Genomic DNA, 27,683 nt, shown 5'->3' on the forward strand with positions numbered 1-27,683 from the left:
ACAATGTCGCATCGACTGAAGCGACATCTGTCTTCAAATATTGCAGATTGATTATTCCTTACTAACGAACTAATAAATAAATAAATAAATAAATACTAAATAAAATACAATAGCAAAAATAATAGTTGCATTTCAAATAAAATGTGTTGTGTCCAATTAAATTTGAAATAAAATGTGTGTCCTTGAAATAATTGATTACTTACCATAATGCTTAATCGTTGTACTAGTAATTTAGAACAAATCAATTGTTGAAATAAAATTTGTAATTTTTGAACCATTCTGTCATCACACCATATCCTTCTTCACAGTTTTAGCTGTATCCTTTTATAATTTATTGATTTTCACAGAAAATCTTCCCATACACAACACGATCGAACGAACGAACGCAAACCATCATCTCACGTCCTGCACAGACCGGGATAGATTGGATTCAGACCCGCCTGACATTGCGAACCCGCCCGACCCACCGTGTACACCTCCTGCGTGACGATGTTGTTGTACGAGTAGTTGCACACAAAGTACACCTTCGTGGCGGCTCCTTCGCTCCAGTTTTGCATCGCACATCCCACCTTCCACGTGCGATCGTTCACCAGCATCGTAAAGTGGCCAATGTTTTTACTACAAAAAATAACCAAAAAAGCGGTCGTAAGTAGTCGAATAGCTAACCCTGACTGCCTGAACTTACACTTGTGATCGTGGAAACGCCTGAATGTAGGCAGGCTTCACCTTCTTGTTCTCCTTCCACCAGCCGCCGATGAAACGCGTTATCAGATCGGTCACCGTGTACGCTCCCGGCTCGTAGTACTTGAGCAGCGCGATGTTCTGGCCGGAGGTGAGAAACTGGGGCGTATTGCGACACCGATCGTGGGCGAAGACGCAGGAGCGTGCATTGTTCCCGGCCTGTGCGGCCAGCTCGTCGTCCCACACCATCGTGTACATGCGGGCGGCCGGTCCGAGCGGGAACTGGTAGCCGGATGCTACCCGCGACCGGTAGTAGTTGTGCAGGTGCAGGATGTGCGCCTGGACAGCCGGGGTCATCGGCACCACGCTCGGCAGCTTGCCGTAGCAAAAGTGACCCCCGGATAGGGGCGGTGGGTTGCAGCCTACGTTGGGCCCACCGTGCGGACAGAGGCTCGGGGAGCAGTAGTAGTTGGGTGCGTAACCATCGGTCGAGAAGACCGTGATGGAGAGTAGGCAAAGTGTGAGTGCTGGAGGGGAATGGGGATGATTTAGCCAATGTGGTGTCAGCAGATGTGTTGACAAGCAGACTACTCACCAAAGGTGGACTGATGCATTTTGCTTCGAATGACGGCAAAGGAGTTGTTAGCAATTTGAAGTATGATTCTGTAAAATGAACAGCAAATTATGAAATTCCATTCCCTGTCATATTATTAAATTATCATAGTTCCACATACAATTAAAAAGGATTCTTACAGTCTTTTTACGTTGAATACGTTAAATCTAATTTCTTGTGATCATTGTCATTTGTGTATTTTTGTAGGTCGAAGCAACCAAGGAAAGATCAAATAAACTGCCATTCGAATAGTTGAAATGTATTTAAATCAGGTTGAAATATGTTATTGAAGTGTAAAGCTTACTTAAGAAACCCTGTTTTAAAAGCTCACTAATAGCCAACTAAGGTTCCTCGCTTATCATTCCTTTCAAATCTATCACAATAAAATTAAACTTTTGCGAAGCTCTAGGATAAAATTACCGTAAAACTTGTAACTAATGATAATGATACGACAAAAAACCGAGATTTAAAGTGGCGTTAGCAACGCAAAAGAGAAAACATTCCTAATCACCACCAACGTAACGTTTAATCGATCGGTTTAAGTTATGGAACCGGATATATGTAAAAACTTGATTTTTGCCTGCCACAATGGATACATTTTATACAAGCAGGATCTGCGTTATGCCTTCATCGTCCATTTAAATGTTCACAAAATGTATTTAATTAAACTTTCACCGCAAAAGAAAACTTTCACCATAGATACAAATAATTTAAAACAGGGATTGACAAACTATTCGAGCAACGAGCCCGATTGATGAATTTTTTGAGTCCTGTAGGCCAGTATTTAGATTACAGTGTCAGTGTAGATTACAATGTGACGTTGAAATAATTATTTCAATCTAAATATTTTTACATATCTCAAATATTTTTAAATGAAGTTTTCTATGTCACTCCAGATGCGTCGTCACTGTCGTTTGGAGACAGTGTTATAGTCGTTATGAAAAGCTTGCATCATTTAGGTATCAGGTTTTTTTTTAGCGACAACCTTCAAGATGCCCAGCTCAACCAGTTCACATGGGTCAGTCAATTCACACGGGTAATCCAAAGTGGAGTCGTGGATGCAACTCCAATCCGAAAACACCTCATCAACGCCAAAAACAACCCTGCAATTCAGGATTTCCGTGATTCCGGCAAGTCCGGTATTGAACGATAAGCAATCACTGAGTACTTTGAGTAGATGAAGTAGTAATGTATCTTATTCGTGTCGAAGACAAAGAATTTATGGAAAAATCATTAGAAAATTCTGAACAATGAAATTTTTCTAGTTATTTTGCTTTAATATAAGTCTAGGGGATCAAATTGATTTAAATCGTCGACCGCGGGCTTTGCCAGGCCATGATCTAATATATTCACCTATCTTTTCTGTATGTTTCTGTGTGCTATTTCAGGAGGGTTTTCTTTGATTAAAAATAGTACAACAATTACTATCGGTAAAGTTATTTAATTTCAAATGTTTAACAATCTGAATTGAAACTTCTTATGAAACTAGGGGAGGTTTTACAGAGCTTCTCTAGTCAGCTCAACTCTATATGCAAATATTTCAATCCCTTAAAATACAATTCAACACTAACAAGGGAAACTCGAATGTTCTGTCGTTGGTCGCTTTGTGTACGTTCAACACACATTTTACAATGTTGAATTGGGAGTTTACGGATTAGAAATGAAGCCTTCGGCGTTGAGTTGGCTGGAGAATCCTACATATGCTCTTTATTTATTATTTTATTCTTTTAAGTCTGATCGTTTTGATATTTGAAATTGATTTAAGAAGTACAATCTATTACGATTCTCTATCACAAAAAAGTGCCTAAAGTTAAAACACACGCAATTTCATGATATTGTATGTAGTTCTTGTTGTCTCATTTTCTTTTATTCCGTTCCAGCACTCAATAACAGTCTTGCACCACCTCACCAATGAACCGTTGTCTAAGTTCTGGCTACATGGAGGGTTCGTGGGGCATACTAACACCACGTTTGACACTACAAATTAACATCCCTACGTCACAGCTTCCGACGCACGGGTGCGAATGATAAACGTGCCAATTGATCGCTCCAAACTGTCCACCTGAACACCCCGAACAAAAAAAAAAACAAACCCATACGATCGCACCATAACTCTATTGTTCCACTTTCTGCACACTTTTCCGGGCGATCAACTCACCAACCAAACGTGCAAAAAATGCATCATCAAACCGGCATCACTTACTTGCTTTCACCCCGCACCAGCTCTACACACCAGATGCACACACACACACAAACGCACACACAAACCAAAACTCACAACGAGTGAGCGCTCCCGATCGCTGCTAGACTGCGACTAACGCACTAATCGCCACCGAAAAGCTCAAAAAGCTAATCGTCGTGACCGCGCACCGGCAGCAATCCCTTGCGTATCATGCGCATGGCGAACTTATACCCCCACTCCTCTCTGCCAAAAACAAAAAAATACCAGAAAATAGAAGCGCCACCACACCACATTTAACCGAAAACCACACCGTTTGTTTCGGCCGTGTTTTGGGTGTATCTTCATCAATTTTTCCACCAGCGGTCCCTCTTCTCCCAGTTGTTTCGCCATCAATTTATCAGCCGTAGCCGGTTAAACCACACGGTGATCGGCCGCCGTTTTGTGTGTGTGTGTGTGTGATCGGCCGGAAGAAGAGCAGGGGGCATTGGCATAAATTTAGCCTACTTTGGGGCGGACGGCGCTTTTGGAAGCGCTTTTGTCGGCTCGCATCTCAGCTTGCACCCCGCCGCGAAAGGCTTTGGACCCTTTCAAGGCCAACCCTGCTGGACGTTTGGGGAGAACGTTAGCGACGTTGTGGGGGGGACGGCAGCGGCATTTTAGGGCCTTTCTCGTTTCTCGCACGAGCGATAAATCGCTCACAGCAGGAGCGTGAGATAAAGGGAAAAGTAAGAGAAAGAAAGGGAGAGAGAGAGAGTAGATGGAGGACCTGTTTTTTTTTGGCGTGCTTTGTGTCGTTTCGTTGATCAAACAAACACACGATGAGAACGAAAAAATTAGCTCCATTCCTTTCGGTACAATTTATGCAGATCACTTGGCGCTGTTTTGTTTTGATCATCGCGTTTGGAGCATCCTTTCCCCGGACAGCCAACAACCCGATGAAGGTTTAATTTAAAGAGCCTATAATTCCAGGATGATGATCATGATGATGATGGGCTGCAGGAAGAAGGTTGTGTGGGAAGGAAAAGGGTATGCAAAAGGTTCGAGCGAACGTTTTATGACCGATTGTCGCTTCATTTAGAAGTTTGCTAACACGCGCTGTGTTTGTTCGGGCTTGCCATTTAATTGGGAATATATGGTTTATTGTAGCAATTCCAATTCCTGGATGATCGTTGCAAGTCTTATACGATCATGGCATGGGAGAAAAAGTCCACCAATTAGAAATCTTCCACATCACGGACTGATGCCATAAAGCAAATTAATTTGACATTTTAAGCATCACCAAACTTTTGGTATAAGTGTGTATGTTTTGCAAAGTAATACAACTTCTCGATTGAATCTGAAATTTCCCAAACATCTCAGTTTTACCCAAAAAGTCTCCGCTGAAGTAGTTCGCTTCTGTTGTCTTCAATCCTCTCCTTCAATGCTCAATTAAATCCAGTATAAAAACAATGTTCACCTAATGGGAGTCATTATTTGCACCCAACAAGCCGCCGCAGCACCTTCAACCCCAACCGAAAAAAGGGTGATGAATCGTTTGGCTCACGCGATTTATGGATTTAAAAGGTCTGCAGCAATACAGGAAGCAAACCTCGATTAAATGACGTCTGCCGTTTGATTGTATCGGCCCACAACCACCATTTGGCCATTGACCGATGCGGCCGTTTATCTTCTGCCGATCACCGATCACTCGAGTCGCATCGGTGGCGATCGTACCGCGCACACCAGTGCCGCCCGTTGAATGCAAATAAATGAGCGCCACCGGCAATTTCTTTCCCCCCGCACAGAATGTGTTGATTTGGAATCGATTTTTATCGGCTCTTCCCGTGGACGGAACCGGCCACGAGGACAGCATCGTCAAACGGGTGTCGTACGTACTCGTTTGATGAGTTCCGAGATGGTGGACGGAATCGAACCATCAATCATTCGTCAGCGCTTATCAGGCGCTTGATTTTTGCGCAGCTTCCTCTTACCATGGGGTGTTTTTTTTTAGGACTTTTAGCTCGTTTTCTCATTCACCTTTTGGTTCGTTATGGGCGCTTTTTTTTTGGTTAGTTTGTTGCTGTACGCATCTTTGCCAAGCTTTTCCGTGCACAGTTTGAAAGCTCGAGACCTTGGAACGTTGCTGCAGGGTGACGGAAAGCGACAGCAAAGGTAAAAATAAACAAAACAGATTAAAAATACGGCGGAAGATCGGCGCAATCGGGCCACGAAAAAAAGGGAAATCAAATCAAGCCTTTACTTGCTGCTGGGGGAGCATAAATCAGGAGCGATAGAGAGAGAGATTAATGTTAGTCGGCCCCGAAGCGACAAGCTTTCGGCGTGATTTTCAAGGTTAGTAAGGTGGTCCCCGTTTTTTTTTTTTTTTTGAGGCGGAATTAGTAGAACAATCAACCACCACGTCTGCCTACCGGAAGCGGGATGCAGATTTACGTTGTAAACAACGCCTCAAGTGCTGATTAGCGACGGCGGGGGTAACACAGTTCTGATCATCTGATGAAGCGATCAATCTTTATTATATAGAAATGCCTTTACAAGGTTTCTGTGGGTCTGAAAGAAATGAAGATGAGTTCAATCGTACACAGCAAACACAAACAGGTAGCAACACAGGTGTGGTCACACTATAAATAATGCTCTGATTACGTTGCATACTAATGGTGGTTTATTACACCTCGTAGCATAGCACGATCGTACCTGGATCATATTTATGATTGTTGGTATTTAAATAAATTAGTCTACTATTTATCGCGCGATGAATTATTCATCGTGTTTCCGAAAACATTTTGGAAAGCATGCACACTTGGCGCCACCTTTGAAACGTGCGCGATATTCCAGCACAGCGCTGCTGAGATGATTGCATACTTTCAGGCGTTTTTGTTAGCTGCTCGAATCAATCGGCGGGCTCGAATTTCACTATGAACTGAATCAATGTGGCTGCAAAATTATGCATTCATTCCTTACCTTTTCCTTTGATGGCTTATTCAGTACAGTGGTATAAATATATTTAAAAAAAAACCCTTGAACCCAAATTAAGTACCAAGTGGTGTTTTATTGATTTTTTTTCTTTCATATTACAACATCGTTAGTAGGGAAGGAACATGTGCCTTGACAAGAAAGTTGTACATTTGTTGTAAACACTTTAAGCTGCTCTCGATATAATCTAATCTCATTAGAATCCCTGTCCCAACAACAACAAACAATCCTGTTGGCAGTGTGTCTCTGTGTTGGCACTGTTAGGTAAGGTGTAAAGTTCCGTTTCAGCCGGTCTCATTGTACAGTCGTCAACTCGTACGACTTAACAACATGCCCGTCATGGGTTCAAGCCCCAAATAGACCGTGCCGCCATACGTAGGACTGACTATCCTGCTATGGGGGGCAATCAATAAGTCACTGAAAGCCAACCCCAAGTGGGTTGGCAGGCCTTGACCGGCATCGGTTGTTGAGCCAAAAAGAAGAAGAAGAAGAAGAAGAAAGTTCCGTTTATTTAAATTTTTTAACGAATTTTAAGCTTTTCTATCTGAATAGAAGATCAAATCGATGTTTTACTGTATCGGAAAGAACACGAGCAGTAATGCTGCTATCCCCTTCGAATCATTCTGGTTGCGCGTTCGAGTATTTATTTTCCCTATCCTAGTAAACAAAACAATTAAGCGGTATTATTGTGCAGTAACTGTAAATTGTTGATTTCGTAAATCATTAAATCTCTGACTGTAGCTTAGCTCATACAGAGAAGGAAATAAAAAGAAGTTGAAACTTCACATTGATCATCAAGTGATATTTTATAAAAAAAGTCGTTCCGAAATAGAGCCTTCTCTTCAAAATATATCTTTCACTTTGTGGCACCTACGAATTGTATATCATCTACCTTTATCTGCATCAAATGTTAAGTTTTCCTGAGATTTATCATTACATCAAACCCTTCCACTCTCATCTACGGCATGGTACGGTAAGGCAATATTTAAAAACCTGAATTGTAAATGCAAAGTTGTAGTTAAATCTCATCAGAGTCCTTTTGTTGAGGTTTGGCGAGTTATATTGTAAGGCTCCGCAGCATAGCAAAGAGTTGTTTCAGAAACAAAACATCCCAACTCCAACTGACCGTTTAGCGGCGTACTTTCTTGTTGTCGCTGCTCTCAAAGTACATGTAGTCCTGCAAGTACATGAACAGTCGTTAATATAGTCTCCATTTTCAGTAAGCTAACGCTACCACTTACAATCAAAAACAGTGCCCCGAGCATGGTGGCCTTCACCCTCACGTCCAGATCCATCGGGAAGTTGATGCCGAAGTTGTCCGCATCGGTAAAGTGCTCCTGCACGAAGCCGGTCCACTGCTTCGTCACCTTACCGACCTCGGTACCATCCTTGGTGAACACCTGGATCATGATTCGTTGCAAAAAGTGTAACACACACATTAACATCTACACATCATACGGTCACGACTCTGAAACTTACGGCAAACTTGATATCGCTACACGGACACTGGCACACCGGGCCACGGATCGTTAGCACCGTTTCGTTGTTGCGGTCGCGTATGTCAAAGACGGGCCGGCAGAGGCTCCACTTCTGCACTACCGTGCCGATCACGTTGCCGGGCGGGGCCGACACCTCCAGCTTCTGCAGACAGCACGGAAAGCAGCAGGACTTGCAGCGCAGATCGCGGCGCAGATGCAGCACTTCGTTCTGGAAGTTGTCCATGATCTTGATGTCGAACGGGCGGTCCGGGCCGCAGCACATGCGCGTGCAGCAGGTCGTGTCCTCCACCGCCCAGTACACCTTCTGCCCGAGCGTGTTCTTCACCGTGTACTTGTTGGCCGTCTCGAACCCGGTGAAGGCTTCCAGCAGCTCGACCTGCTGGTGCACCAGCAGCTGATCAACTGCTGTCAGGTATTCCAAGCCAGGCGGACAGTTGGGAATGCCCTGTGGTATAGGCATCCATCCAGCTATTTTGCAGGGAGAAGAGTGAGATGGATAAAGAGAGATTAGAAATGAAGATCTCACTGTCACTTCTTGTCCAATTTCCCAGAACCAGTCAGAACCCTCCAGCACCTTCGCTCTTCGTCCGTTATCAATCGCTCAAACTGTTGATCACGATCGTTTGCACACACTTCCTTCGGTTTTGGCTTCTCCGTGCGCTTCCCAAGCCGTACACTTCGCACAAAACGCCCACATTTGGCCAACTTTTGCTCCAGCACGTGCCAAACAACGATCACGAGACGGCGCGTTTGATACTGTTTCCGCTTTCCCTCATCGCGACGGGCTCGCGTCCGATCGCTTCCATCTGTCCCAGGTTCCTCGCTCACGCAAAGCCGATCGACCGAAACGCAGCTGGTAAAGTACTCCTGAGGCCGCTTCTTCGGTGTCATCCTGCGCGGAAGTCAGCACTGCAACTGGACTGACCGGTGGCGTGTGGCCACCGTACCGTAGAAATCTTTGCCCACACTCATACGCCTGCTATCTAGGCGTGATTCCTCCACTCCATCCCCACGCGCTAGATTCACGTACGCATCTTATCTACCCGATGGTGTACCCCCTATTGCCGATTACAACGCGACCGCGACTGTGTCGGAAGGGATCGAGGGCCCGTTATCAATTGGCCTTTTTGAAACCGTTCGATTCGATGGAAGCGCTTTTGTGTTTTGCAAAACAAAAGGGGAGGTGTTGCTGAGTTTGTCTGTTAAAGGAAGGGCGTGCGACTTACTGACTTGCTGCTGACCAAGCACGGGCTGCATCTGCATGACGCCTGGCTGCGTCATGATCGGCATGCCGGCCATCTGCGGCACCGGCATGTAACCGGGCGGGGCCGGTGGTCCAGTAGCCTAATGGGAGAATTGGAGATGTTGTTACAGTAGGAGCCAAACAATGCAAAAACTTAAGGGCATTGGTGTTGTAAGATTACCATTGGTGCCATTGGATACCCTTGTGGGTTTGTCTGCGGTAGCATTGGATTGGCCGCTTCTTGGCCGAGTGTAGGGTATAAGGGGTTGGCCGGCGGTTGCTGCTGCTTCTCCTCCAGGGGAACCTTTTCCGGTGTGTCAGCCATTGTAATGCGCTCTGTAAATGGCAAGATGGTGGAAGAAACTGATAAAATTGAATAGAAATTGTTTCTTAAAAATTATACAATGCTTAAGTTATAGAAGTTGCAGTAGCTTTGAAGCCCTTTAAAGTAGAATCTCTCTAAGTAGAAGGTCTAGAGTAACTAAAATGCTTGTATTCTTCACGACTATCATCATTCATTTGTGATCATAAAGTTTCTAAAATAGTTTCAACACTTTTAAAATATAATAAGATCAATGTTTTTACATTAGTACGAAAAAGTGTAATACAGAAATATTGGATCTATTATGTATTTCTATTCCAACCTCTTTCATTACCATATACCCTACTAGCGACATCCGATACTAGCGCCAGCTGACGGAAAACTTCAAACTATGAACTCCGAGGTGAGGTGATTTGTGAAGTGGAGAAAAACTCTAATGATTGTCATTAGGAATATGAGTGTGCTTCTGTGGGCCACTGTTTCCACTACAGAGTGATACAGCAGATTAGCAACACCTATTAAGCAGTCGTTGCATCATATTAACGTGAAGTGGTTCTCACGTGTGCACACTACAGGTTGCGCAATCAAGGTATCGTTAATAGTGTAGCGACTTGATTCCTCTTGAATATTCTTTACGAGTGATTGCTCAGCACGTTCGTGATAGTTTGATCAAACAAACTAGATTTCTGACTGTAAGCAAAACCACTCTATGGTCTTTGGAGGTGTGTTTTAGTAAAAAAAAAATTAGAATTATATATCCTTTATTGTAATTTAAAGGCCGGGCTACATTGATCGTACTCGCAAGTGTAATTTCAATTTTCACTAGCGCACCTGGCGGCGGCTGACCGAAGCATTTTGCCAAACAATTTGGAGCCGCTCCAGAAAATACCTTTTTTCCATTTTTTTACTTTATCTTGACAGGAAAAGTTTTGTAATTGATAGATAAACATATTGTGCAAGTATTTCAGCCATTTTCGCATAAAAAAACCATGAAAAAACTACTTAATTTTGAGATCCGGTGCGACCGTTCCCTTGATGACCAAAATCAGCTTCCACCAGCCGCCGCCAGATGCGCTAGTGAAAATTAAAATTACACTACGGAGTACGATCAATGTAGCCCGGCCTTAATGCTTTTACACCTTGACAGTGAAACATTCTGAATGATTGTTGATGAAAGGAGACAACTTATTTTGAATTCAATTCATTTCGCCCACCGGCTTGATGATAACCTCGTGCACCTGCACATGAGGAGGTGTCCCGAGCGCATACAGAATCGCACCGACAACATCGTCCGCCTCCAGCATGGGCGTATCTTGAAACTGTTCACCCTCCGGGACCATCTCCGTCCGCACGATGCCCGGGCTGATGCTCTACGAAAAACGAAACCCAAACACATTCTCAGTATCAGTTTTCGGGAGTACATTCACATCCCACAACAACAAAAAAAGCCCGGAAATTGCCACATACCGTAACCTTCACCCGCGTACCTTCGTTGCGCAGGTCATTGCGCAACGTTTCCGTTATCGCGGTAACGGCATACTTGGATGCACCGTAGATGTTTAGGTTCGGAAAGCCGATGTACTTGTGGCCGAGGATGCTGTTAATGTTCACGATATGGCCATCGATCGAGCGGCGCTTCATCGATTGGAATGCCTCGCGACTGCACAGCACCAGACCCATCACGTTCGTGTCCAGTACCGTGCGTAAGTCTGCCCCATTGCCCGCCGTCAGCAGGGTGCAGGTCAGTTTCGACACACCGGCATTGTTGATCAGCACGTCCACACCGCCAAACTGATGGTCGATCAGCGCAAAAGCGTCCACTATCGATTGCTCACTGGTCACATCACAGCGGTGGGAGTGTATTCGGTGCGCCACTTCCGGTGGGACACTTTTCTTTAGCTCCAGAACACGCTCGGCACGGCGGGCCAGTCCGATCACAACCATGCCGGCGGTGGCAAGGGCTTTCACAGCGGTTGCACCAATGCCCGAGCTTGCACCGGTTACGATCGCCACCTTTCCGATCCAGCGGTCCATTGCGTACACTATTGGGGCGTGTACTGTGCCTGAGGACTCGAATAGGGCGGTGTATTTATGGGTAGGCATGATGTGCCTGATGTCATACGATGGGGCAGGGGTGTAGTAGATATGTATCTACAGCTAATTTGCTTAACTGGAAGTACTCGCTTCATATACTTGAACTAAAAGATGTTTGCCGGGTTGAGAGGGAGGAGACACGACAGAGGCGCTAAATGAGTCTACGTTTGTTAATGATTCCGCTGAGATGTGTTTTTGTACCATGAATGGAAAATTATTGAGTAAATCGTTCAGTTATTACTATATTAAAAACTTTACGTTGTCGCATGATTTTAGGATATGATATTCGTTATAGATTATTCTAAGCCTTATGCTTAGTAGTATAACACTAATAAACACCTTTTCTCGACCTTAGTAGTCAGCATGGAGATCATCATACAATAGCGTGGCCCAGGAAATACGAAAACTCAAATTTGACCTTCAATCTTTAGAACAGGGGTCTCCAAACTAAGGCCCGCGGGCCGCATGCGGCCCTCAAGAGCAGGGGTCTTCAAACTACGGCCTGCTTTCTTTTCTTACTGATTTTTTTATTTCAAAGATGATGAAATATGAAAATCAAGATTCAATAAAAGAAAGCTGCAGAAATTTGATATATTTAATTAGTATTGTCTTATTAAAACGAGATTCGAATTTCCACTCATTCTAAAGGTAGCATCAAAATGGCCCTCAACAAGGTTGATTGTGAAGCAATGCAGCCCGCGAATTTAAAAGTTTGGAGACCCCTGTTCTAGAATACGAGTGAAACAATCAGACAGGAATGTATTTTTAAAACAAAGCATGGGTCAGCTCTTCCTTAAAATAGTGCTGAAAGCATGAATAAACAAATCGTTAAGTAAACATCGGTAGTAAACATCTTCACATGTAGAACTAGCAACTATTCCGCTCGAGGGTGCTTAATCATTGCACAATGGGCGCTGGTCGTAGCAACTGGTGGTAAGAATGTATATTAAAAATCCTAATAATGTAGTTCAAATACCCTTGGTTGTGTAGGTCAAAATTTTGCTTCCATCTCCCTTTACCTTTAGTTAATATTTGCAGTTAAATTACCAACTTACTAATTCAAGTTTTTAAGTATGGAAAGCCTCAGATTTTAGATGGTTTAAATGCCGTGTTATAATGGTAATTATACCACTTATCAACTGTTTATAAACCTAAATTTGACTCTAATTCTGTCGAGAAAATGAACTCCAAAATAAATGCAGTGTTTGATGCACAAAACACTGCTATCATTTATTATTTCGTAATAGATGTATAATTTAACAGTTATGCTAGAATTTATGCTATTTTGACCGTCAAAAACATACAGCGTTTTCCAAATTACTTTCAAATGTAACCCATATTTTTCACCGCATCCTAGATGTTTTTCAACAGCTATCAAATGGTGTATTTCCTTCAAAATGAAATTTCAGTTTCAACACAAGATTTTCAACACATAACAAAGAACTGAATCGTAAATAACATTATTGAAAATAACAAAAATAAATATCAGATTGATGTGGATTAACATGTTGCACGCTGTGAATAACAATGTTTACATTCAAAAGCGACTGTAAAAACCCTGTAAAAAGCAACTATATAAAATCTAATAAAATAAAGAATTCATGTAAACACGCAAGCCAATCATCAACATTTTTTGTCAAAAGAAAGTTATCATTTTAATTTGTATCTTGAACTTTAGTAATCAATATTTGTAAAATATTTCTATTGGGGCAAAATTGTCACCTCATCTTGTGGAAAAAAATTTCATTCCCTTTTGACAAAAAAACTGTTATACAGGGGTTTCCAAGTCACTTTCGAATGTGCACATGATTATTCAACGCCCCCGAGATGTTTTTCAACGGCTGCCAAATGGTGTATTTGCATAACAATAAAGTTTCAGCTCTTATACATGATTTCCAACACACCATAGAGAACAGTCAAACACAATCCAGCTTGATAAGTGTTGAAAATCATGTGGAAGAACTGACACATTATTGTGATACAAATAAAATGTTTGACAGCTGTTGAAAAACATTTCGCAAGCAATGAAAAATGTTGTAGACATTGGAAATTGGCTCGGAAAACGAAGTAGGGTGTGGGGCTGTATTGTTAGGCCGCAAATACACGACGCGCGTTTCCGCGCCCGCGGAAACGCGTATAACAATCCAGCCATAGAAATGAAATGTCATTCGAACGCGTTACCGCGGAAACGCAGAGATGCTCAGCTGGATATCTCTGCGGAACTGTTATACGCGTTTAAACGCGCCCGCGGAAACGCGCGTCGTGTATTTGCGGCCTTAGGTGGGCAGACTGAAATATGTTTTAACATCGTATTGAACTTATTAAAAAAAGTCAAACTTTTTCACAAGCTATAATCATAATTTTAAAAGATGACGCGATTCAGATAGCAGCTTTAAAGTACGATTTTTTTTATCTGAAATTCATTGTTCTGTTGATAGTTTTTTTTTACATAAATAAAGTGCGACTGAATGGCCATTTTGCTCCAAGTTCCTCTACAGATATTTACTTCATTGAATATGATCAAGCGTTTCGTTGGTAAAATAAATTAAAGATACACACTACCACTGGTAAATGTGTTGCTGTTTGAATGTCTGATAATGTTTACATTTACAGACGAAAGCACATACTTGTTAAAGCAATCGAAAAGAAAATGTAGAATTCATAAAAAGAACGATGGAAACAACAATTGTTCATGTTTACATTAATGATCGTTGTAGAAATTTTTGCAATTGAATACATTTTAATAGACAAAATGATTGCATTCGCCTGAATAGTAGAGCAGTCTTAATAAATGTTGTTGTCATGCTGAGTATTTATTGAATAGCGTACATTCAAACTGTATATCTACGACAATATTGCTCCTTTTTGGACAATAATATGGCTAAGATTGTCCATACCAAGTCGCTACTGCTTCTTATGCTGTTATCTCGTTGACCTTTTGTTATGTGCAACCGACTAGTACATATAACAAAACAAAAACCAATAGCCACTGAAGAATGCAAACGTTTGAATCAATGGCTCGAAACCCCGACAGTTTCAATGTCAAGGGTGAGCAGCATAGCTACCAGAGGGTATATAAACCGACGCGTACGCTCAATCTTCATACTCGTTCATTTTGCAACCGCTTAGGAGCCATCTTTTAGCATTTTTTTAACCACCCCAAGATATCCCCATCATGGACCGGTGGGTAGGTAAGGTAGCCGTTGTGACCGGTGCCAGCTCCGGTATTGGTGCCGCCACTGCCAAAGCCCTCGTACGTGCCGGCATGATTGTGGTCGGTCTAGCCCGGCGTGTCGAACGTATCGAAGCGCTGCGAAACGAGCTGCCAACCAACGTTCCCGGCCAGCTGCATGCCATCCGGTGTGACGTCATGCGGGAGGAAGACATCCTTGCGGCGTACGCTCAAATCGAGCGCCAGTTCGGTGGCGTTGATGTGCAGATCAATAGTGCGGGGATTGCGCACCATACGGTGCGCATACTGCAGCCGAACAACACGCGACCATTGCGCGATATCGTGCATACGGATCTGCTCGGGCTGACCCTGTGCAGTCGGGAAGCGTATCTATCGATGCAGAAGCGCTCGGTCGACGGTCATATTGTGCATCTGAACAGCATTACCGGCCACTCGATACCTCCGCTCAACACGCTCAACATCTATCCGGCCGTGAAGCACGGTGTGACGGCCCTGACGGAAACGATGCGCCAGGAGTTGCGTTTTGCGGGCAGCAAAGTTAAGGTTACGGTAAGATTGAACCATACCTGGAAGGGGTGTTTTAGTAGGGAAGATTGACGAAGAATCAACGTTTATTTTCAGAGCATTAGTCCAGGGTTGACCAGGACACCCATTAATCCCAACAGTGACACCTACACGGGACCGATCCTCGAGCCGGAAGACATTGCCGATGCAATACTGTACGCACTCGGAACGCCACCACGGGTACAGATCCACGAGTTGACGATCAAACCAGTGGGTGAAGTAGAATGATAAGAGTTACAAACTGAAGATCTGTTGGATAACTCTCAAGATGAAGCAATGCACTATTGCCCAACTTTGTTGAAATAAACTTTCTAAACTGCTTCAAAAGTATGCAATCCGTGCGACAATGCCGTTTTTTAAAGATAATTTTATGATGTAAAATCATTTCAAAGTCCTATAAATCTAATTACAACGTATAATTTTTCAATTGTAAAGTAGGATCTCTTAAAACTTTATTACAATATAGTGATGAGAATCGATGGAGTCACATACGATAACGCCCTAGCCTATGCTAAAAGATTTGTTGAAACATAGTAAAAGTTCGTACCTTTCATCAATAGTGTGGCACACCTTAGAAAGGAACAGATTAATATTAATGAGTTCTGTGACGAGGGATTATGATAAATTGATGAATTTGTGGATTCCTCCATGGCGCGTTGAATTTGAACCAAAGATCTCTATGATTATATTAATCCTACATCGGAACCTTGTTGCTTGTTTTAAACATAAGAACTCTCTCTATGTTCTCCTTGTTTTAGGTAGATATCATTAATGTATGGCACTAACAACTAGTGGTGGGTGCTCGGAATCGGGCCTACCCGATTCCGATTCCGTGTTTGGAGCAGAATTCCTGAGCCGAATCCTATGCTGGAATCGATTCCGACTCCAGAGTCGATTCCGGTGCCAAATCCGGAGCCAATACCGAAGCCCATTCCGGAGCCGATTTCAGAATCGGTTCCGAAAGCAATTCCACGAATGGAATCGGTTGCGGAATTAGAACCGGCTCCGGAATCGGAATCGACCTGGGAATCGCAATTTGCCCCGGCGACGTAATTAGGATTGACTCTAGAAATGGAATTAACTCCAGAAATGGAATCAGTTCTTGAATGGAAATAAGAAGTTTCAAAAGCGAAATCAGTCTGGCTTCAGTTTTTCCCATCACAACTAACAACCACGAACCCAAGTTGCTGCCTTGAGACACCACAGAAGTGCCATACACGCACAGAAGTGCGCATACAATACTATACGAACGTTCGGATAGTATTGGTTAAAGTCAGATTTTAAATATGTGTAGATAACGTCATCCTGACCACGAAAGTCTAGATTCCCCAGAAGTTCTAAGGCTATAGATCCCGGGGCAGGTGTACGACTCCATGATAAATGAAAACACCTGAACGGTCTCCTGTTTTGAAGATTGGTACTAAGGTATAAAATGTTTTTACATTTTGGCATGAAAGACAAAGCCTCTAAACAAAGCCAACTAAAGGCCAATAAAGTGTACTTCTTCTTCTATTTGGGGTAAACGTCCTACGCGGACATGCCGGCCTATACGGGCTTTCAAGACTTAACTTTAATATCAATGCTAGTTAAGTCTAAACTAATAGAAATCATTTAAAACATCAACATAATGCTACCGTGATCTCTTTCTATTAACATTACCCCCGCTATAAAGTCCAACGAACTCGCCAAATTGGTTAGTTTCAATTTGCTGGCCACTGCCACTGATCGCGCATATCTAAAACAACGCACTCACCGCGTACTGGGCACGGTCAAATGGGTAGGTGAACGACGATAACAACGCTACCCCCTTCTCCTCCTCTTCCTCCTCCTCCTCATCGATAACAACAGTGATTAGATTGCATTACGCGGTAGTTTCGGCTTTCTAAACGGTGTTCGTCTTCAAGTTCAAACTCCAACCAAACCGTGCATTGCAAAACAGTCGCAACTGAACCGTCGAAGGGTTTGTATCGCTTCTTTCCGCGTTATTGTACCGTACTTGTGTGGCCAGTAAGTGTCAAATAGAACATTCAAAACGATAGCACGATGGAACGTTGGCGTGGAAAGGTGGCCATTGTGACCGGTGCTAGCTCCGGCATTGGGGCAGCAACGGTGAAAGCTCTCGCCAGTGCCGGTATGATCACGTTCGGCTTGGCCCGCCGTGTCGAACGGGTGGAAGCACTGAAGGACGAGCTGCCGGAGGATGCCCGCGAGCGGCTGCACGCACTGCGCTGTGACGTTACGAAGGAGGAAGACATTTTAGCCGCCTTCCGGGAGGTCGAACAACGGTGCGGCGGTGTCGATGTGCTGATCAACAATGCCGGCGTGGCGCGATCGAGTGTCGGCGTGCTGGATGCGAAAAATACGCAGGAGTTGCGCGATGTGATCGACACGAATCTGGTCGGGTTGGCGCTGTGCAGCCGGGAGGCGTATCAATCGATGAAGAAACGCTCGGTCGATGGGCACATTGTGCACATTAACAGCATACTGGGACACAAGGTGATCCCAATGAACACGCTCAATGTGTATCCGGCCACCAAGTACGGTGTGACCGCGCTGACGGAGACGATGCGGCACGAGCTGCGAATGGCGGGGACGAAAATCAAAGTCACGGTAAGTTTGGTTGATTGCTCAAGGGCAGCGGGGGAAACAATTGCTTGTGGTTTTTGCTTATCTTATCGCCGGGAGATATGAAAGGCGATGACAATGAGTACCGGTAAAGCAGGCTTCTTTTTAAAAAAACGCCTCAAGTTATGCAATATGTGTAACAATTTCATAGTTTTGAGGCGTCCGTCGTGTTTAGATTGCAGTTGTTTTTTGTTTATATTTTAGTCATCGTTTTAGCGCCGTATACAGTAATGATGAGCGTACCGGAGCGCATCTAGTAGGTTCGTTCTGTACATCAATCGGAACGATTGGAACTACGATTAAATTATGAACCTATTAGGTACGGCCAAAACGGTCCGACTGATCGCAACATCCAGAGTGTCAGTGCCGAAACTAGAATCATTACGATGAACCCCAGTGCCGCCATGAAATAACTTTTATATATATCAACGTTCCATTCCTTTTTCAAATGAACCTGGTTCTGTTCTAGATACATACTCTTTTGAATCAGATTATAAGAGTGACTATAGATATTTGAATCATTAACTCATTCTTTGAGGATTCATAAAAATGCACATTCTTTTACTAATTCATAGCGGTTCTACTCACTCATTCTCTTTATGCCAACTCAAATTCTCGGACTCAAATCACTAACCCTCTGCACTGGTTAATAATATTCGGCGAAGAGAGTGAGTTAGTAGAATACGAAAAGTTTGAGTAATGAAAATATTCAAATTAGCTGTTCATGCTGATTTAAATCCACAAATTCCCTTCTAGGATTTATCTCACTCACTCACTCTTACTCAGTGTGCACATCTCTATGCTGTTCCTATGATGTTTATATTTTAACCTTTTATGAAACACTTCTCACAAACACCTTCACAGAGCAACCGATAATAATACTGAACGATCTTTTACTCTACTTTCTACCAGAGCATCAGTCCCGGTCTGGTAAGGACGGAGATCATCGGTAACAGTGGTGTGCTCAACGATATGCCCATACTCGAACCAGAAGACATCGCGAACGGCATTCTGTACGTGCTCGGGACCCCACCGCGTGTTCAGGTGCACGAGCTAATGATCAAACCGGTCGGTGAATCGCTCGGATAAGTCAACACAGACCAAAATTCGTGGTAGCAAACGATCCCAGCAATAAATAAATTGTTAATAAAATAGCATTTGGTACATATTTCGGAATAAATAGTTCGGTACAAATACAAAATGAGATATGATGTTGAGTTCTACCTCTTACCCCTGACAATCGATTGCATGACAGGCTCAAAGTGAGTCGTCACTTTACCTTATCGCACGATAAGAAACAGCAAAAGCGAAACGTCACCACTCAAATAAATCCCCGTGAAGATAAGCAACGTCATCGTTTGAATGTGTGTAGCAAATGAAGACATTTTTACTACAAACAAACTCCCTGTTCATGCAAAACCAGTTCAACGGCAGAAACACTTCAGTCTCGAATTGACCTCTGAACGGAGCGGAACACATACACGCGTTAACAGTCTGCTCCTTTCTTCGTTTCTTATCAAAAAGCCCGTCACACAGCCATGGAACGCTGGCGTGGAAAGGTGGCCATTGTGACCGGTGCTAGCTCCGGCATTGGTGCAGTGACGGTGAAAGCCCTCGCCAACGCCGGTATGATCACGTTCGGCCTGGCTCGCCGTGTCGAACGGGTCGACGAGCTGAAGAAGGAGCTTCCCGCCGAGGCAGCGGACCGGCTGCACAGTGTCCGGTGTGACGTTACGAAGGAGGAGGACATTTTGGCCGCCTTCCAGCTGGTGGAGGAAAAGTGTGGCGGTGTCGATGTGCTGATCAACAATGCCGGTCAGTTGAAGCGTGCGGTCAGTGTGCTGGATGCGGGCAATACGCAGGTTATACGGGATGTGATCGATACGAACGTGGTCGGGTTGGCGCTGTGCAGCCGGGAGGCGTTCCAATCGATGAAGCGTCGCTCGGTCGATGGGCATATCGTGCACATTAACAGCATCCTTGGCCATACGGTTGCGACGACGGGCAAGCTTAACGTCTATCCGGCATCAAAGTTCGCGGTGACTGCACTGACCGAAACGATGCGCCACGAGCTGAGACTGGCGGGAACGAAAATCAAAGTCACGGTAAGTGGAAGATGTGATGGGGGAGAACCAAACAGACAAACACAAACTATGGGCAGGGCCTACTTTATCTTATCGCTGTGTGAAGAGGCACGAGAGTGCGAGTGACATCTCGTCAGGCTGGTTAGGCTACGGCAGTTTGTGCTAAAATGTGTAAAACAGTATGCAAATCAACAGGGTAATTACCAAATTGAGGTCCCATAAGGACCAAAGAACAAGATTCTTCTGTTTACGGTTGTCTGAAGATCGAAGAGGTTGTCTTCTGTCGATGAACTCAAGATATTTCTTCCTGTGGCGTATTCCAAAAACTGTTGTGATCTCCTTACTTACTTACTTACTTATCCGGCACTACAACCGCTTTGCGGTCTTGGCCTGCCTCAGGAGTGTCCGAAACCGCTCACGGTCTCGCGCCTTCGTCTGCCAGTCCGTTATCCCGGCCTTAATGGCGGACGCCTCCACGCCATCTTGCCACCTCAATTTGGGCCTACCACGCCTCCTCTGTCCTTGTGGACTCCTGAACGTGATCTCCTAACTGTGTTTAATATCTATTTTGATACCATCGTAACAATGACCTTTTTCTTTGTCCACAATAAGTGTGGTGAGATTTCGTGTCGGCCTGGAGCAGATCCCGTTGTACAGACGCCAACTCCTTCGACTTATCTGACTGTCTATTCTGCTTATGCAGTGCAACTTCAACTCGCATGTTGATCACGTTATCAACGAAGCTAACAAATAGTTAGGACTCATTATATTATTGATATAATGATATTGATATTGATGTCCCTTCTCTCCTATCCGTCATCTTCGTGATCTTCTCTTGTTGTCTCGTGATAGACCTTTCCTACCTATCTCAACTCGCTAGCCTCGCTACAGTACGGAACGATTTCTCTCGCAGAGTCTTATCGGCCTTCAAGAACTTGTATCACCCGGTTTGATTACAATATGCCAGTGTCCTGCTTTCTTTTACATCTTCATTACCTTTACCTCTCTCTTTTCCTCATAATCTGTACACACCTTCCTCCATCTCTTCCGACCATTAGTAATACAAGGTTTCTTATGAGTTTTTGGTTATTTCCCGAAATTTGTTAAATTTATCTAACAGCTTATTGAGCTGTCCTCACACATGGTTTAATCATTTTCACGATTTATTAACATCGTCCAAGCATTTTTGAAACAAAATTCAAAACAACAAAACAACAAACAAAAATCATAGGCATTCTTCTTCTTCTTCTTGTTTGGCACAACAACCGCTGTCGGCCAAGGCCTGCTTGAACCCACTAGTGAAGTGAGCTTGGCGGCTTTCAGTGACTTATTGTTACCATAGCAGGATAGTCAGTCCTACGTATGGGGACACGGTCTATTCGGGGCTTGAACCCATGACGGGCGTGTTGTTACGTCGTACGAGTTGACGACTGTACCACCAGACCGACCACTAAACCTTGTGCTTCCTTTTTTACCTCCTCAACAGAGCATCAGCCCGGGACTGGTCAGAACGGAGATGCCGCCCAGTACGGTCTTTGCCGAGGAGCCCTGCCTCGAGCCGGAGGACATTGCGGATGCCGTACTGTACGTGCTCGGGACACCGCCGCGGGTACAGATCCACGAGCTGACGATCAAACCGGTTGGTGAAAAGTAGGGCGAAAAGGGGCATGTAAAATTATACACCCAAAAACGGCAATAAAACTGCACAGCGAAATGAAGATGAGAGGAATGTATTTGTTGTGTTTTGTAAGTCACTATTGGTGTGCGGAATGTATTAGGATGAAAGAATGAATCGTTATCGAAAAGAATGACAGATTGATATCAGTTATCATTTAGAATGAATCCTCCAAGGTATTTAGACCAGTGCCTTGAAGGATTAATGTCCAATCATCCGTAACACACAGCACCGATAAGATAACATCCGTTCCCGAAAAGACGAACTCCCTTCTAACAGCATTCCAAAATGGATCGTTGGACTGGCCGGGTGGCCGTCGTTACCGGTGCCAGCTCCGGTATTGGTGCGGCCGTAGTGAAAGCGCTCGCCAACGCGGGCATGATCGTGATCGGTCTGGCACGGCGTGTCGAACGGGTGGAGGAACTGCGCCAACAGCTCTCCGAACAGGCCGCCCAACGGCTGCACGCGATCCGGTGTGATGTAACGCGGGAAGAAGATATAGTGGCCGCTTTTGACCAAATCGAGCAGCATTACGGTGGTGTTGATGTGCTGATCAACAATGCTGGCATTGCGCGAGGTGGAATCAATCTGTTCACACCGGGCAATGCCGATCCGCTGCGCCAGGTACTCGATACGAACGTAATGGGTGTGGTGCTGTGCAGCCGGGAAGCGTTCCAATCGATGAAGCGCCGCTCGGTCGATGGACACATCGTGCAGGTGAACAGTGTGGTAGGGCATACGGTGCCCGCGTTCGCTAGCTTCAACATCTATCCGGCATCCAAGTTTGCGGTGACGGCGCTGACGGAATCGATGCGCCATGAGTTGCGGATAGAGGGAACGCGCATCAAAGTGACGGTAAGGAATGGTTTGAAGTGAAGAAGGGGAGTTGAAGTGAGGTGATGATTAGTTATCGGATTTTTTTTTTCGTATTGCGGTCTTTTGGTAGAGCATTAGTCCGGGATTGGTCAGGACGGAGGCGGTCCCTAGTGAGCTGAAAACGGGCCAGACGCCAATACTGGAACCGGAGGATATTGCGGATGCCGTGCTGTACGTGCTGGGCACCCCGCCGGGGGTACAGGTCCATGAGCTTACCATTAGACCCGTTGGTGAAATGATGTGAAATGAAACGTACAACGCTTCTAAATGTGACCATGCAAAAGTCAACTGGGTACTGGTAAGTAGTCTTCAAATAAAGAAATGAAGATGGAAGCAAGAAAAAAGCCCTTTGTGTGAAATTTCTTAACGACAATTTTTTATGTTTTTTAGCTATTTTCTTCCGGCCCTATAGTCATCTTCTTAAGTTTTGATGTCCATCGGAAACCACGGGAAACCCTGTAATAAAGTCATTCACAGCTCTTTCCCTTATCAGTCTGTTTCTGCCCCACCCCTGCGCTTTTGGTAGTGATGACAAAAGGAACGGAACAAATCTACCAGGTTTATTGAACCTTTTGCAAGTGATTAAATAAAAATCACAAAATTCATACAGGGTTTTCCAGGGATTTTCTTAGTTGTGGGCCTCTTTCTTGACTCTTTCTTATGGAATGGGAACTTCATGTGTTGGAAATTGGACTGTATGGTACACTTTTTGGACAGGCTTCTTTTGAAATTCCTATTACATTTGTCCAGCTTGGACGCTATACAGTCCAATTCCCATTACATTAAGTTAATTTCACGTTAAAAGTGAACAATAAGTTACTAATAAGTATACATAAATGTAGACTCACAATTCCTCGCAATTAACTTCAGTGCGATATCATTATGGATTTTAATTACATTATAAATCCAAAAAAAGCAAAAGACATACAAAGAAAAAAAGAATCTGCAATCACTAACAGCCCATGCAATAGGAGGTAACTGCTTGAAAGTTGTTTCTTTTAGTCCACTCGTCAGTCGTAAGAGATATTTATTTAGAAACTCCAAGAGTTTTTTATAATTTTCAAGAGCTCATCGTATACATAAATGCAATATGTCGTTTGCTGATGGTTTTACGTGGTGCAGGTTTGCTAATAGTTATCAAGTGGGTGATTGTTGAAGTTCCGAAACATCCCAATATGTGGAACTTGTACAGCTGATGCATGGTACATGGACAAAAGAAACATTTACCAATCGTTGAAGCAGTTAGTAGGAGGTATTACAGAAGGTAATACGTTAAATTACGTTGGAGATAAACAGGAGTGCACCTGGCAACGTGCTGATAAACAAAACAACTTAGATGCAGAAAACCTACATTATTGGAGCCAAAGTTCTATAATTCCATAGAAGCAGCAGAACGAATCTAGTAGGTTCGGACCGATATTCCCATCACTACTAGTTGCTTGTAGTCCATAATCGCTTGTAGTGGATGTATGTAGTTCTACCCCCTGTCACGAGTGGCAATTTCGTGCTATTTCTTATACATTTTACCAAACAAAGACTTAATATGCTTAGCCATAGATAAAATTATAAATAGAAAAATGACGCACCGTACACAAAACACATGTTTAGGAGGAAGCATATGCTACCCAGTATTGACGGTCATTAGCAAGATCGCTTTTCAATGGGTGTTATACGCTCGATGCCGGTTCGTTTGATTTATTACTATGCGGCATTCAAGTGTTTCCATAATTAATGTTTCAACTGACTTAAGTTTAGAGCATTTTTAATTTTTCAAACATTGAATATTTTCCAAAGAGGTATTATTTTTTTGTTAATTCTTTCATTTGCTCTAGAGTACCAATTGATTTATTGAACAATCATTTTAAAGTCTTCCCCTAATCTTAATGATTAAAATTTGTAAGAATCATTCTGTTTAGACCGGCTCTATCGCGGAGAATTGTTCTACCGAAAACTGGCTTGCCCTCTCTATGTGTGTGTGTGAATGAAGGTCAAGCCCCATAACTTTCATCACATTCCTCCTATTCCGCAGCGCCTTCGGTACGGTGCATCTGGTATTAATTTAACTTCTTAACCTCTCTCCCACCCCATGACCACCCCACACAAAAAAGCCATAAAGATAACCGGCATACAACGTTCACGCACAAAACCCGTCCCACAAAGCCAAACTGCCAAGTGGAAGCATCCCCTTACACGCCGGTCAACTGGGGAAAGCAACTGTGGGAGAGAGGAGGAGGAATGGCGCAAAAAACAGCTCCATTCCCTCCGCCCGACTGTACGCTCACTTAATTATGGGCCGCACACATTTTTACTTTCCTTTGCAGCTAGGAAGAAAGAAAAAAAGCATACGTTTACCATGAGGACAACGACGTCATCGAGAGACCGGGTGGCAAGTGTGTGTGTGCATGTGGCCAAGGCCACTGTGTGTTCCTCCCTGGGAGTGTTTTCACGGCTAAGAGAGAGACCGAGAGGGGTGGAAATAGTGGGGAAATTCTCCAATCGCAATGATTTGAGTTTCCCAACCGGGTGGGGTTTTTCGGAAAGGACGGAAAGGCACGCATAGGGTGTGGTTCCTTCTTTTTTGGCACACCCCCCACCTATGATATTCTAATGGGTGTGTGGATGGGTTGTGGCCATGTCTCGATAGTTGAGGCGCGCATGAGACGGCCGTCATGAATTTTCCAACCGAATGAATCATCAATCAATCAATGGTTAGCCTTCACACTATTCATCAGTTCTTTATTGGTGATAGTGATAGTACTTCCAAGACTTTAACTCCAACATAATACTTCAAGAAAAATTGCTTGATTTTCGTTAGTCTTCTTCTTTGGCACAACAACCGCTGTCGGTCAAGGCCTGCCAGTACCCACTAATGAAGAGAGCTTGGCTTTCAGTGACTGATTGTTACCATAGCAGGATAGTCAGTCCTACGTATGGGGGCACGGTCTATTTGGGACTTGAACCCATGAAGGGCATGTTGTTACGTCGTACGAGTTGACGACTGTACCACCAGACCGGCTTGATTTTCGTTAGTAAAATACATAAATGGTGTATCAAAGCATAATCATTACACTGTAAATAAGATAAAAAAGAGTTTCATTTAAAAAATACAAAAAACGATAAATAAGTTGAAAGAACAGCAAACAAAGATCAACGAAATAAAGACCAACTAAAAACATAAAAAAATACCAAAAAGACACTGCAAAACACTAAAAAATACAAACAGAAGACCAAAAAAGTGAAGTTCTAATAAATAAAAAAAGAAAATAGAATAGAAAATACAGCCACCACAATACGAAAATATAAGTAGATCAAACCAATCCATCTCACAGAATATACATCACAATAATTGGGCAGCCCGTTGCGAAAGGCACATCCAACGGCTAACAGGTCGTGGAGCATATCCAGCATCATCCATCTTTTGTGCGCAATTCGTCCCTTCCCGGGCGTGAGACTAATGTAATTGTGTGTGTGTATGTGAACCGGTTCCAGGCATTTGTTTCGGGCGCCCGGCAATGGGAGTAGGAGTCCAAAAAGTGCACAGCAATAAAAGAAGCAGCATTTGAGGCAACATTTTGCACGCTTATTGCCCACTCTTAAACTTGGGAAGAATATGTTTAAGACTGAGCGACCTTACAAAGACACTAAACTGTTTGACCATTTTGACTTGTATAAAACGAATTTCAATTAAAACGATGCTTGCGCTAGCTTATTCAATGATAACACATACATAAATGGGGCTTATTCAAACACCGAACAATGAAATATATTGAATTTGTGTTTAGCTCTTGCAAGAAACGTATGTTTTAGAAGAAAAGAAATCAAATTGTGGTAAAATCATTATAATAACGTCACTTCATTCACTTACCTTATAAATTTCACTCACTCTCGTTTAGCACGCTTGAAAGCTTCGTTAATGTTGCACTCGCGTCAATAAGTTTCGAATTTTTCCCACAAACAAAAGTCTAATTTGGTCACACAATTTGGCCCCCCATAAACACACACACACACACAAATATTTCACCACCTACGCGCTAACCTACACATGAACACAACAAGGCACAACACAGTATAGCTTCGTCAAACGCACTAGCTTTGATCGAAAAGCTATGCATCCATCTATCCCCCGGGCATACGGAACAAAACACAACCAGCCGCCACTGCGCGATGTTAGTCTGCCGAAGCGCCACAGAACATTAATCGAAACGAGCGAAAACTCGCCGGCATGTCGCGCCGACACGTCGCGCAACCGGTTGAATAATGCTGCGGGGAGGTGGATGGTGGAGGAAATGGGCAAAGAGTGGCCGAAAGAATTGGCAAAAAAAAACAACTCCCGGCTCTAAACAAATGCCTATGCTGGTATGATTTCACCACTACTACTACTACGTAATGTTACTACTACTAATGCAAGCAAATGCGAACTGTTTGCAAGCGCAATAGAAAACCCGGCTAATGCGTGAAAATAATAATCCTTGACTGCATTAAGACCTTTTAAATGTTATTGACGATTTGTTACAAGGCATTTGTTGTTTTCAATTATTTGTTTGGGGTTAATTTTTTTTCTTTCTTTTTATCCTATTTATCAGACTGCCTTTATTATCCTATTTGTACAATACTCCATGTTATGTATCATTTATCTTTGTTTAAGATTATTTATACATTCATTACTTTTTAGATATGTTCTTACATTTCAGAGCATTGTTTGTTCATTTACATAAAAACTTTAATAGTTTTTCATATAGCAAGAAAATAAAAATAAAACAAGGAAAAGAAATGAAAATAAAGTCAAAAGATTAATAGACAATTTAAAAAAAAAACATTAAATATTATCATAAAAACAAAAACATAACAAATGACAAACTCATTGAAGAAAAAAAAAACATAAACAAATTAAGTAAAACCGGTCATGAACATGGCTTAAAACGCAACAAAATCACAACATATTTACCTCTTTGTTATCCAAGGGTTCAGAGCATCGTTCCCGGGATGATCACGTTAAGCGAAATTAAACCCGGCTCCAAAATTTGGCCATGCATGCATGCGTGTATGGGTGCCATTTCCATCC

At 43.4% G+C, this 27,683-nt stretch overlaps 7 protein-coding genes across 11 annotated transcripts; 4 read left to right on the plus strand and 3 right to left on the minus strand.

The window, feature by feature from the left end:
* Window positions 1-306: 306 nt before the first annotated feature.
* LOC121592520 (scoloptoxin SSD976-like) lies at window positions 307-3,651 on the minus strand. Of its 2 annotated transcripts, none has more exons than XM_041914024.1 (4): window positions 3,498-3,651; window positions 1,277-1,344; window positions 686-1,208; window positions 307-618 (listed from the first exon to the last, which is right to left on the minus strand). In XM_041914024.1, exons 2-4 carry the CDS (start codon window positions 1,293-1,295, stop codon window positions 399-401), a joined length of 762 nt encoding a protein of 253 aa, XP_041769958.1. In that variant the 5' UTR covers window positions 1,296-1,344; window positions 3,498-3,651; the 3' UTR covers window positions 307-398. The 2 variants fall into 2 exon arrangements, with proteins under 2 accessions (XP_041769958.1, XP_041769959.1); XM_041914025.1 differs by lacking the exon at window positions 3,498-3,651 and adding an exon at window positions 2,866-2,970.
* Window positions 3,652-6,928: 3,277 nt separating this feature from the next.
* On the minus strand, window positions 6,929-26,825 carry LOC121593887 (phospholipid scramblase 1-like). 3 transcript variants are annotated; one of them, XM_041916647.1, is made up of 6 exons: window positions 26,487-26,825; window positions 9,370-9,551; window positions 9,172-9,289; window positions 7,926-8,413; window positions 7,688-7,846; window positions 6,929-7,623 (listed from the first exon to the last, which is right to left on the minus strand). In XM_041916647.1, the coding sequence occupies exons 2-6, from the start codon at window positions 9,511-9,513 to the stop codon at window positions 7,576-7,578; spliced, it is 957 nt and encodes a 318-aa protein (XP_041772581.1). In that variant the 5' UTR covers window positions 9,514-9,551; window positions 26,487-26,825; the 3' UTR covers window positions 6,929-7,575. The 3 variants fall into 3 exon arrangements, with proteins under 3 accessions (XP_041772581.1, XP_041772582.1, XP_041772580.1); XM_041916646.1 differs by having other exon boundaries at window positions 6,930-7,623; window positions 9,370-9,524; XM_041916648.1 differs by lacking the exons at window positions 9,172-9,289; window positions 9,370-9,551; window positions 26,487-26,825 and adding an exon at window positions 8,520-9,082.
* LOC121593888 (farnesol dehydrogenase-like) lies at window positions 9,620-11,596 on the minus strand. Of its 2 annotated transcripts, XR_006004863.1 has the most exons (3): window positions 10,978-11,596; window positions 10,639-10,880; window positions 9,620-10,285 (listed from the first exon to the last, which is right to left on the minus strand). XR_006004863.1 is itself a non-coding variant. In XM_041916649.1 (2 exons), exons 1-2 carry the CDS (start codon window positions 11,542-11,544, stop codon window positions 10,707-10,709), a joined length of 741 nt encoding a protein of 246 aa, XP_041772583.1. In that variant the 5' UTR covers window positions 11,545-11,596; the 3' UTR covers window positions 10,460-10,706. The 2 variants fall into 2 exon arrangements, 1 of the variants encoding a protein (XP_041772583.1); XM_041916649.1 differs by lacking the exon at window positions 9,620-10,285 and having other exon boundaries at window positions 10,460-10,880.
* Window positions 14,546-15,675, plus strand: LOC121593891 (farnesol dehydrogenase-like). The gene is made up of 2 exons (XM_041916652.1): window positions 14,546-15,346; window positions 15,419-15,675. The coding sequence occupies exons 1-2, from the start codon at window positions 14,780-14,782 to the stop codon at window positions 15,587-15,589; spliced, it is 738 nt and encodes a 245-aa protein (XP_041772586.1). The 5' UTR covers window positions 14,546-14,779; the 3' UTR covers window positions 15,590-15,675.
* LOC121593889 (farnesol dehydrogenase-like) lies at window positions 17,282-19,187 on the plus strand. Its single transcript, XM_041916650.1, has 2 exons — window positions 17,282-17,971; window positions 18,899-19,187. Exons 1-2 carry the CDS (start codon window positions 17,405-17,407, stop codon window positions 19,073-19,075), a joined length of 744 nt encoding a protein of 247 aa, XP_041772584.1. The 5' UTR covers window positions 17,282-17,404; the 3' UTR covers window positions 19,076-19,187.
* LOC121593893 (farnesol dehydrogenase-like) lies at window positions 19,407-21,788 on the plus strand. Its single transcript, XM_041916653.1, has 2 exons — window positions 19,407-20,091; window positions 21,557-21,788. The coding sequence occupies exons 1-2, from the start codon at window positions 19,525-19,527 to the stop codon at window positions 21,722-21,724; spliced, it is 735 nt and encodes a 244-aa protein (XP_041772587.1). The 5' UTR covers window positions 19,407-19,524; the 3' UTR covers window positions 21,725-21,788.
* On the plus strand, window positions 21,873-23,214 carry LOC121593890 (farnesol dehydrogenase-like). Its single transcript, XM_041916651.1, has 3 exons — window positions 21,873-22,600; window positions 22,692-22,919; window positions 23,012-23,214. The coding sequence occupies exons 1-2, from the start codon at window positions 22,034-22,036 to the stop codon at window positions 22,863-22,865; spliced, it is 741 nt and encodes a 246-aa protein (XP_041772585.1). The 5' UTR covers window positions 21,873-22,033; the 3' UTR covers window positions 22,866-22,919; window positions 23,012-23,214.
* Window positions 26,826-27,683: the final 858 nt, after the last annotated feature.

The sequence above is a fragment of the Anopheles merus genome, chromosome 2L (genome assembly GCF_017562075.2).
Source record: "Anopheles merus strain MAF chromosome 2L, AmerM5.1, whole genome shotgun sequence".
Taxonomy (NCBI): Eukaryota; Metazoa; Arthropoda; class Insecta; order Diptera; family Culicidae; genus Anopheles; species Anopheles merus.

Coding starts and splice junctions, on each gene's coding strand:
- LOC121592520 (XM_041914024.1), bottom strand. Junction 619..685: donor GCGTTTCCACGATCACAAGT/GTAAGTTCAGGC, acceptor TATTTTTTGTAG/TAAAAACATTGGCCACTTTA.
- LOC121593887 (XM_041916647.1), bottom strand. CDS start 9,513: ATGGCTGACACACCGGAAAAGGTTCCCCTGGAGGAGAAGCAGCAGCAA. Junction 8,414..9,171: donor GCTTGGTCAGCAGCAAGTCA/GTAAGTCGCACG, acceptor CCTGCAAAATAG/CTGGATGGATGCCTATACCA. Junction 7,624..7,687: donor TCGGGGCACTGTTTTTGATT/GTAAGTGGTAGC, acceptor ATGTACTTGCAG/GACTACATGTACTTTGAGAG.
- LOC121593888 (XM_041916649.1), bottom strand. CDS start 11,544: ATGGACCGCTGGATCGGAAAGGTGGCGATCGTAACCGGTGCAAGCTCG. Junction 10,881..10,977: donor GTACGCGGGTGAAGGTTACG/GTATGTGGCAAT, acceptor CGTTTTTCGTAG/AGCATCAGCCCGGGCATCGT.
- LOC121593891 (XM_041916652.1), top strand. CDS start 14,780: ATGGACCGGTGGGTAGGTAAGGTAGCCGTTGTGACCGGTGCCAGCTCC. Junction 15,347..15,418: donor GCAGCAAAGTTAAGGTTACG/GTAAGATTGAAC, acceptor GTTTATTTTCAG/AGCATTAGTCCAGGGTTGAC.
- LOC121593889 (XM_041916650.1), top strand. CDS start 17,405: ATGGAACGTTGGCGTGGAAAGGTGGCCATTGTGACCGGTGCTAGCTCC. Junction 17,972..18,898: donor GGACGAAAATCAAAGTCACG/GTAAGTTTGGTT, acceptor ACTTTCTACCAG/AGCATCAGTCCCGGTCTGGT.
- LOC121593893 (XM_041916653.1), top strand. CDS start 19,525: ATGGAACGCTGGCGTGGAAAGGTGGCCATTGTGACCGGTGCTAGCTCC. Junction 20,092..21,556: donor GAACGAAAATCAAAGTCACG/GTAAGTGGAAGA, acceptor CCTCCTCAACAG/AGCATCAGCCCGGGACTGGT.
- LOC121593890 (XM_041916651.1), top strand. CDS start 22,034: ATGGATCGTTGGACTGGCCGGGTGGCCGTCGTTACCGGTGCCAGCTCC. Junction 22,601..22,691: donor GAACGCGCATCAAAGTGACG/GTAAGGAATGGT, acceptor GTCTTTTGGTAG/AGCATTAGTCCGGGATTGGT.